At 45.0% G+C, this 10,577-nt stretch overlaps 1 protein-coding gene across 1 annotated transcript; it reads left to right on the forward strand.

Annotated features, from left to right (window-relative positions):
• The first annotated feature begins 1,973 nt into the window (after nucleotides 1–1,973).
• Nucleotides 1,974–2,660, forward strand: UBL4B (ubiquitin like 4B). Its single transcript, XM_081915422.1, has one exon. The coding sequence runs from the start codon at nucleotides 2,033–2,035 to the stop codon at nucleotides 2,603–2,605; it is 573 nt and encodes a 190-aa protein (XP_081771548.1). The 5' UTR covers nucleotides 1,974–2,032; the 3' UTR covers nucleotides 2,606–2,660.
• The last annotated feature ends 7,917 nt before the right edge of the window (nucleotides 2,661–10,577 follow it).

The raw sequence follows: 10,577 nt of genomic DNA on the forward strand, positions 1-10,577 counted from the left end.
AAATCCAGCTATTATGGATAAATTATTCTGTGAGCACTTGCTGGTCTGTGACACCGCTGATGGGGACAGCTGCATGATGGGGACAGACTGCAAACTTGAAAGCTGCCTTTCTCTCCCCCACAAGTGCATTGATGTCTGTGGATGGAGAGGAAGGATACTTGCATTTTCCTTAGTCATTTCAAGCAATCTGGGTTATGTACTACAGAAATGAACCAGGGATGTAGGCAGTTAAGATCCCTTCCAGCACAGTCCCCTTGCAGTAGTAGATTTGTTCACTACTTAAAGTTTTAATAGAAGACTCTAACCAGGGAGAAGAGAGCTTTCCAAACTTTTTATATTGGTGACACCCTTTTTAGACAGGTATCACTTTGCGATGTAGTAAATTCATTTTGCATCATTTCACAACACAGTAATTGTTTTACTAGCAAACCAGAGGTTAAACTTAACCTCTTTTTAGCCTCGGGAACAGCATGGGGAGCATTCATGTGACACGCCGACACACTGCAGCCGACACACTGATGTGTCGCAACACACAGTTTGGAAAGCTCTGTGGTAAAGTAAGGAATTGCAAACTGTGGACAGTATCCAGCTAACATGTCCCATCATCACAAGGATTTATACTTACCCCCTGCACATGCCCTGAAGGGGTTGTAGGAACCCCTAGAAAAGGCTTCCTCAACCTCGGCCCTCCAGATGTTTTGAGACTACAATTCCCATCATCCATGACCACTGGTCCTGCTAGCTAGGGGTCATGGGAGTTGTAGGCAAAAAACATCTGGACGGCCGAGGTTGAGGAAGCCTGCCCTAGAACATATTTAAGGGGCACACAGGTGGAAATCCTTGTGCTGGAGGGTTATGTTACTCAGGGTTACTTTAGATAACCCAGTTTTTTATTATTAACTCCTACTTAATCCTCAAAAAAACACACCAACAACACCTCAGGGCATCTCAATATAAATAATTTTAAATGGCAGTGAACAGTTTTATGCCTTTTCTGTGTGATCTCTAATCTTTCTGAAATGTGTCTAGCAGAATTGCTCTAATAGTGTACAAAGTTAAATTCTTGCTAAGCTGCTCAGACTATGGTTTTCCTTGTTGAAAAACGAGAAGAGTCTCATAGCAGTGTAATTAGATAAGAAGAAAAAGTTCCCCTTTCTGGAAATGAGACAGCGAGTTTATTCTATTTATTATGAAGATTTATGTTCTACCTTTTTACACAATACCTAAGTTAAGGTACTATCAAGATAAAAATACACCATAATACAAGAGAATGGGCAGTCACAAGTGGGGAGAGTGCTCTTTGACTCATGTCCTGCTTGTGGGCTTCCCATAGGTATTTAGTTGGTCACTATGAGAACAAGACGATGGAATGAAGAGCTTTTGGCCTGATCGAACAGGGCTCTCCTTACGTTCTTAATATCATATGAATCCTGCCCCTCAGTTGCTTTGTTTTCTACAAAGGTAAAGGCCCAGAGATGATGTATTGATGACTGGAATTCATAAGCAGGTTTTGAGAGATGAATTGATTCATCTAATAATACTTGGAGTGCAGACAAGGCACACTCAGGCTGCTCCTTTGGCCCAGAGGCAACTCATCAACATTTTAGTGCACATTTCTCCAGATGTAGTGTTTTGTGTGCAACATTCCCCAGTATACACATTTTTGTATGCTCACTTCACTAACATAGTGCGTTTCTATGCACACTTTCTCCTAATGTTTCTGTATTTTGGCAGACATCATTTCACTGCATTGCAAAATGCAGAGAAGTGTGAATTTCAAAGAATATCGATTTCAGTTTGTGCTGTATCAGGAAGTGCAAATTAGGGAGTAATCATATCAAAGTGCAATCTGAATTGAAATTATCCCCCATCCAAACTTCCCCCCTTTGTTCAACTGCTAAAGTTCACAGTGACCGGCCGTGGTAGAATTATGACATCAGAGGAAAATCAGCCAATCGCTGCCTTCCTTTTTTGTCCCTTCGCATTCCCTCATTCAGGCAGGGCTTGATTTACTAGCCCATCGAACAAGGCAATGCTGCTCACAGTGAAGAGGCTGCTTGGGCAGCAGTGCCGCCTTCAGGTATCTGGTGAGGAGAGGATCTCTCTGGTGAAAAGCCTGGTGTGTGAAGAGCTCAATGTCCCTGAGAACCAGCAGACCCTGTTGTTCCAGGGGAAAGTGCTGGAGGGGGAGCACAAATTATCAGACTATCTCATTGGCCCAGAGTCCATCCTCTATCTGGTCATTAAAAAACCTGAGCAAGCTCATCCTGAGGCGCCCTCAAAGCCGACGGCTGCCCAGCCCCACTCAGTGTGGTATCGACTCTCGCAAGTCCTGGAGAAACATTTCAGAACTTCCGACGCAGTGAGGGTTCTCGAGCGGGTGCTGAACGACTACTACAAAGGCCTTGGCTTGCTGAGCCTGGAAAACATCGAAGAGTTAGCAGGGGACCTCCTAAGTCCCAAGGAAGGTGAAGGTGAACCGGTGGCTACAGGTGAGCAAAAGGGGCAACCCAAAACCCCAGTGTCTGAATCCAGGAAGGATAAAGCGACCCAGACTGAGCCACAAGAAATGCTAGGAGGAAGGTGGTGCTGGAAGAACTCTTGAGTAGACTTATTTAGAGAGGTCTAAGCGAAAATTAAAATAGTGATGGTGTATGGAACATGGAGCTGTGTCTTTATGTACCAAGGAGGAAGGAGGTTTAGTAAATGAAGATGACCATTTTTAAAAGGACCAGAGCTTCAGTTGGTATTGAAACTAGTGCTGTGCCAGATTTTTCACAGGCAAACAGTTTTGGCATGAAAGGGAAAGCTAAAAGTTCACTCAACAGCCCCTGAATGTGTTTACCCTTACTGACTGCTGCTTTGGTGCCATTCCCCCCCCCCTCCACCCCGCCCCAGGCATCTCATTTCTGGCTGTGTGATCCCAGCTAACTGGCTGCCTTGTTCCTAGTGTGGTGATGCCATGGCACCACACAGCAAATCAGAGCTGGCGATGTCCAATTTTCCTAAGGCCAAATGAAGCCCTAATTTACACTCACTCTTGAGTGAAGGAAGCCTGCATTGCCTCAGTGCTCCCTGTGTTATCATACTGTACTGGCCATTTAATTGTCTGACAGAACAGTAAGGCAGGATGCATCAGCACCATTGTCTTGGCAGCAGGTTGATATGTTCTGTCTTCTCCCACAAATAGGTTTTTTTGGGGGGGAGCCACACCCTGAAAAATCACCATAAGTGGGGCATTCTGAGGGAGGTGCAAAAAGACCTATGAATACAGTCCCCCCGTTTCAGACCTGCCTCTATCATAGGTTTATCTCCTCCACCGCTACCATCAAACTAGGCTTGTATCTAGGTACATGTAAGGCAGCATGTGCTTCACTGATACATGGTCCTTGGTTCCATCTTTGGCATGGCTATTTAAAATACTGGTGTCCAAACAGTGGAAGATCTCTAGCAAGACTACATGAACTGGTTGAGCCTGAAAGCCCTGGTTGAGATGGACAATTGTCCTTGTACACCCTCTCTCTGTACATTGAATCAAACATCATTTTCTTAAAGTCAGTGTGTCATATGGGAGCATATGGCTGGCTGGCTTCCCAGGACCACAGGCAGGAATTCTAGCATTTCTGTGGCAGCTTCCCAATTTTGTGCTGGAGCTGAAGCAAACAGTTGAAGAACGATTCCCAGGATCCATTTTACATGTTTCCCCCAGCAAATGTATTGGATTCTGCATGAAAAGTGCCTGTTCCCCTACCTCCAAGTAGAGCTATTCCACTCCACTTCCCAAGAAAGCAGTCTCCCAATTAGTAGTGGGTTGTTGTTTCTTCACATATACTAAGCTGGTATCAGCAAGCTGCTTCTGAAATGCTCGTTTTGACATGGTTCCCAGCTTGTCATTGCGTTCCTCCACTGAGTTAACTACCCAAGAACTAACCCAGAAGTGAAGGAATGTTTTCAGAACTGGAGATTAAAACTGACATTTCACTACAGAGGTAGTGGGGCAATTAAAGCACCAGACTTGTGAAGAGTGCTACACCCTGCTGTGGAGATGAGATTGCTGTCTTCAAACATCTAAAAGGTTGCCATGCAGAGAGTGGAACAGACTTATTCTCTGTTGCTCCAGAGGGCAGGACCAGAGCCAATGGGTGGAAATTGCAGCGAAGCAGATCTTGCATAAAAATGAGGAGAAACACCCTAACAGTAAGCGCTGTTCAACATCGGAACAGACTGCCTCAAGAAGTGGGCGGCTGGGGAGAGGGGCGGATGGCTATCTTTTGCGAGAGGAATTTGAGGAGGGCCTGGATCTCTCATGGATGCTGTAATTGCATCCTGCATTATAGATGTTACACTGAGGCAACAGGTTGGACTCGATGACCTAAGGTCTCGTCTGACTTTTTGATTCACATGCGCATGACATCAAATTGTCTCATGGGGAGGGACATACTTTAAACATAAAACCCTACAAATGTTAAAATGGTATCTTCATGCCACCACATCTCTTGTCAGCCAAAGCCAAAAAGAGTTTTACATTGCTTTTGGGCTATATTAACGTAAGGGGGAGGATATTCCACAGCTGAGAGATAGACATGGAGAATACCTCCTTGTCTCCTTGCAGTTCTTACCTGGCATATATATGGTAAATTTAGTCCATCTTAGAAAGTGTGATGGACCATAATTAGAGCCAGGCTCAGGTATAGATGTTGAATCAAAGGTGTAATATGTGCCAGCAGCTCCAATAGAGCTGTTCAGATCAAAGGACGAGCCATAGTTTGTCTGAAGTGATTCAGTGCATGATGAAGTCTGCAGCCACCACATTTTGGACAACATTTGAGCTTGCCCAAACATTGATTGCTGAAGAGAATCAAGAAAACTTAATTCTTTTTTATTCTCATCACTCAGTGACTGCAGAAGTCATCAAACCACCCTGAGATCTACAGATGGAGGATGATCTGCTGCTACTACTACTAAGTACTGGAAAAAAGAGCAACTATGTTTGCAGAACCATAGTGTGTCTCCCAGCCCTAGGGTATTATTATTTTATGTCTTTTCATAAGAGAAAATTAATGCCCATGTAGAAAAAGTGTCCCTTTGGTAATATATAAAGGGTTGCCTGAGTGTCATTTTTGCAACAGGTACATGCATGTCTGTCATGACTGCCCATCCCATGGATCCACCTTCTCTAGACATTACAAAATGCACACCTTTTCCTGTATTGTGCAATGGCCACCCAGATGTTCTTGGACTCCAGCTGCCCTCATTCCTGACCCTTGGCCATGCTGGCTAGGGCTGATGGGAGCTGGGACTGACAAGAGGTGAATCTGGAGGATCACAGGCTCCCCCCCCCCCGCTATATGAAAATTGATTTTTCATATATGGAAAAGTAATATGGGAAGGAGCCAAAGATCACATATTTATGTAATATTGGCTGTTACAGCAAGAGTGCTGTGCATTGAACTTTTCCTAGGCATTGAAACAATCAAGCTCAGCACCATGCACCACTGGTCTAATAACAGCGTTGTAGGCACTCTGCCCTCCACTGTTCCCATCAAACCACCAAACATTCCTTTGGGGTAAAATTAAATTGGCAGTAACCAAGTGCTTAATTAGCATGCAGTAGTAATTCTGTTTGTAAACACCAAAGCCAGAGGAATGAAATTTGAAGTAGCCGTGGAAGGTGGAATTGTTTAATGAGATGAAACGCATAAAAAGGACTGAGGGAGAGAAAAATCTGTCAGTAATATAGCCAACACTGGAGCTAATATGTCTGCATCTGTGCCTATATGAGGAACACGAAAAGTGGGAGCTTTGGCCAGGCAGTGTCCCCTCAACAAAGGGCTGTTGTATGTTGGCAGCAGGCTGCTCCACTAACTAGATGCTGCCTTCAGCCCCAGCTTCAGCTTCCTGACCAGACCTCAGGGCAGTTTCCCATCGAGTGCATTGCAGTGAGCTAATGTTGAGGTTACTGCTGCATAGACCCCTGTGTGTCCAAGCTTTTCCTGCCCAGGAATGGTGGTCGCTGGCGTCCCAGCCAAAGGTGAGAAAAGGGACACAAGCAGTGATGATGGATCAATGATGATTGTTGTTGTTTAGTTGTTTAGTCGTGTCCGACTCTTCGTGACCCCATGGACCAGAGCACGCCAGGCACTCCTGTCTTCCACTGCCTCCCGCAGTTTGGTCAAACTCATGCTGGTAGCTTTGAGAACACTGTCCAACCATCTCGTCCTCTGTCATCCCCTTCTCCTTGTGCCCTCCATCTTTCCCAACATCAGGGTCTTTTCCAGGGAGTCTTCTCTTCTCATGAGGTGGCCAAAGTATTAGAGCCTCAGCTTCACGATCTGTCCTTCCAGTGAGCACTCAGGGCTGATTTCCTTAAGAATGGAAAGGTTTGATCTTCTTGCAGTCCATGGGACTCTTCATGGATCACTGCCTTGCCGTGGCGAAGGGGCTTGAATAACTCAGAGAAGCTATGAGCTATGCCGTGCAGGGCCACCCAAGATGGACAGGTCATAGTGGAGAGTTTTGACCAAATGTGATCCACCTCGTCCTCTGTCGTCCCCTTCTCCTTGTGCCCTCCATCTTTCCCAATATCAGGGTCTTTTCCAGGGAATCTTCTCTTCTAATGAGGTGGCCAGTGATGATTACCTCCAAGCTATATACCTGATCCTAAGGGAAAACAGTCCTTTCCAGAGCAGCCAACTGATCTATCACTCAGAACCACAAACGGCTCACCCGCTGCTGGGCCCCATTCTTGCCAGGATTCAGTCTCAGTTTATTGGTCCTCATTCCACCCAGCGCTATATACACCAAGGTGCTTGTATGAAATTGCACAGCCTCACCTGATTCAGATGTTACGGAGAAATAGAGGGAAATGGGGGAGAGTCATTTTGTTTGACTAAATATAGATCTTAAGCACCCTTCTGAGCACTTGCCTTTTCACGTGCTGAGAGACGCTGCTGTGGTATGGTCCTGATTTAGGGTGATTCGAGAGGAAATGATGCTTTCATGACCACCGAAGGACAATGGTGAAGAAGAACATCACCTCCCTCCCTCCATCTGCTCATACTGCAGTTTAGTGAGCATTAATTGCCTTATGATGGGAAGAACGAGAGCACGCCGGACAGTAATAGTCTAATCCCTGAAAACCGACAAAACAAGGTCCTGTTGAGATGGAGAAGCGCGTGACGTCAAGGAGAGGCTTAAAATATACTCCCGGGTTGAGGGAAGAAATCACATGACAGTTGTGAAACATGAGCTGCCCTTTTGAAGCACAAACCTAGGCAGAAGATTAAAGGGTGTGAGGGCAGGAGAGTAAAATTGCAGCTACTAAAACATTGTTTCTTTTCCATCATTTTCTGAAGGCTCTGGCAGCATCCAGGGAGCCAGAACAGAATTATTTCATTCAGTGTACGGCCTTTTTGTACAAATGGCTGGCTAACCAGTTCCCCATCTGCTTTGCTTAACTTCCCCAGCTAGGCAGCCAATGAAATAAAAGCCGGGAGCAGTTCCTGGAAAGGGATAGAATTGAAGGGACCAGCTGCTGGTTCATGTTTGACTGCTCCCTATTAGCTGTTGCAGCTGGTTGATGAATGGAGCTCAGAACTGCATCCTTCAGCTTGCTTGCTTATTTGCAATTAACTATGGACTGTTTGCCTCGGCTTGCTTATTGGCTTGACATTAAATCTATCCCTTCGTTTAGCTGAAGGCTTATATATTTTGTGAATTTTAGCCAGAATCATTAGAATTAGCGCTGTGTAAAAAACAAACAAACAAAAGCCTCCCAGTGTTTTTCAGTTATTCTCCATCAATAAATAAAGAATGATTTTCTCCTAGGTGGGGTGCTGGGTTTTTGCTGCACTTAACTTACTTTTGAGGTGGCTGGAGGGTATTTCTGTGAGTGTTGTTCTTTCATTCTCCAAATCATCTCCCTGGTGGTCTGCACTCTGCAACCTTCCCAAGTGCCCCTACATATGGTTTTGAGGAACTGCAGGATGGGAAGACAACAGGCCATCCAGGGGTTGTTCTATAATGGAAGAGGACATTAATTCATGTCCTCCCCACCCCAAAGCCACTTGTAAGTAAATGCAATCTCTTCTAAACCTAGAAGTTCCTAGAATTTCACCCTGAGATAAAAGGCATATGATAAACCACCCTCTTTCACAAGAGATAATGATTATCTGGAAATGTAAAGGCAGGACTTGGCACAGGGCTAGTGAAAATGGGATCATCATATTCAAAAGCTGTGAGCCTGTAGTTGATGTGGTGGTGTCTACCTCTCTCATTTGAACATAAGAACTCAAAAAGATATTTCATGGATCAGGCCAAGGGCCCATGTAGTCTGGCGTCCTGTACCCCCAGTGAACAACCACAAGTATGTAGAAAGCCTGTGAGCAAGAACTGAATGCAACAGCACTCTCCCTATTTGTGATTCCCAGCAGAGACATACTTCCTCTGACAGTGGAAGTGGTGTGTGTGTGTGTCTTTGGACTTGTGTTTGTTGGGGTTCTGGGCAAGATGAGCTTTTGCTCTGACCCAGCCAGGGGTGGGGAACCCAGTGGCTTCCAGATGTTGCTGGACTAGGGCTCCCATCATCCCTTCTTATTGACCAGGCTGTGTGGGAAAGGTAGGTGCTGGAATCCAAGAACATCTGGAGGGCCACTAGATTCTAATACCTGAGCAAGGCAGTGCCACATTTGCATGCAAGTTGCCATGCTAAAATCTGCCCTGATAATGTAGGGCTTGTTCCCGCAGTCACATTCTGTGTGGTGTAGTTTCTTCAGCATCAGTAATGTGCCTCTGCAATGAACTTTGGGAAGCTGAACTAGTCCTGTGAATGCTTTGATGCTTGTTGCAGAATCTGCTCCCTACTTATGTCATGAAAAGTATTGTGGAAAGTAAGTCAGACCATGCATGAATTGTGACCAGGATACACACTGGATTCACTGGATACACTTTAATCTGCCAGGAAAGTTAACGTAGTTTTGGCTTTCCTCTGTAAGAAATGGTTGTCTGAGTGAGCCCCCAGACAACTCTACAGAAATCCAGGGCATTCAAAGGTGGGGGCAATTTACTTCCGGAAAAAAAGACAGAGGCTCTTTTCTCTAGTCTAGGGAATAGTTCTTCCTAGTTTGTCCATAGGGTAAACCCAACCTTATTGCATTTTTCATTCAGCTGAAATTAGAACAGAGCACAGTACTAATTAGAAGTGTAGTCAATGCAGAGTAACATTACACGATTGCTTTCTACATCTTTCTGAGCTTAGTGCTTCTCAAATAAATCGGCACTTGCTATTCCCGTAATGGCATCATGATGACTCATGTTCAGAGTGTAACTCTCTGTACCACCCCAGTTGTAAGTGTAAAGTGATTCCTCCTTTTGCCTTTATGTAGCAGCAAATTATTTCTCATTTTGTATGTCGGCATACCAGTGTTGCACTGCATGAATGTACACTAGCGTCAGGGGGCATTCCCCTTGCCTCTAGAAACCTCAGAGAGAAACAGCTGAAACCTGAAGAAAATCATCTTTGTCAACTCTCGCTGGCATTTTATAAGGCATCCTCAGGATCTCTAAAAGACAAAATAACATGAGGGTGCAGATTCCAAAGGGGAAGCTATTTCCTTGCTTCCAGTCTCCTCCTCTCTGTACCATTGAAAAGGGGCTTAAATCCAGAGCAGGGAGGCATAACATTTTATTCCTAGCGTGTTAATGTCTAGCACACTGGGGCATCCATTTACTATGTTGCTTCTTCAGAAAGCACTAGCATGTCTGCTGCTGGGACAGCCATCTAAATGGGTTACTGACCTGACAAGGTGGGCTACTTCCTGGTCTTAAAGATGGCAGCTGAAGCCTGAAAAGGCGCAATTTAGAGAAAACTCAGACAGTCACGATGTCTGCATCGTAACCAAAGAAACTGCGCTTGCTGAGCATTTCCCTGCTGCATACAACTCTCAAAGGGCTCATGGGATGAGGAGATGGCAGCTTCAGCTCTGACCCAGTCTTGTTACTATTAAAACACCACCTTTTTCCTGAATGCTAGCCTGTTTCCTAAAACAGCAGCCTGCAAAATCCTCTCTCGTCAGCATCCATACTTGCCAAGATCAGTCTTTATCTCCTTGTGTTTTGACTTTCCTTTCCACAAAGACCCAAATGTTGATTTCTCCAAATTATTGCCTCCCCCCGCCCTCATCCTACCTTCCCTCTCCGTCATCTTGAAACAGCTATGAATGAATGGCTGGTGGTCATGTGATTCTGTCACCATGGAGACACATGGCAGCTGTAAGATGTAAGAATCAGGATCATAGGAGGGCGGCTGCATAACCAGCAAGTTATTTATAGGTTGCTGTTTGTGAATTTATGGAATCACATCTGTCTTTGAGCATCATGTTTCATATTCACTCTGATTCCGGTGGGCCAGGGCATTATTCTTTACAAGCGTGCATTATACAAATCCCCCAAGTCTATGAATTAATCCAGAGAAGGGAGGGTTCTCGGTAGCTTATACAATCTCTGAGCAAGCTTAGATCAGGCTGGTTTAAAATTCACATTAATTTTTTCATCATGAGATCCTCTCACAAACCTACTCA

This window comes from Podarcis melisellensis, assembly GCF_964234715.1.
Source record: "Podarcis melisellensis genome assembly, chromosome: 6".
Taxonomy (NCBI): Eukaryota; Metazoa; Chordata; class Lepidosauria; order Squamata; family Lacertidae; genus Podarcis; species Podarcis melisellensis.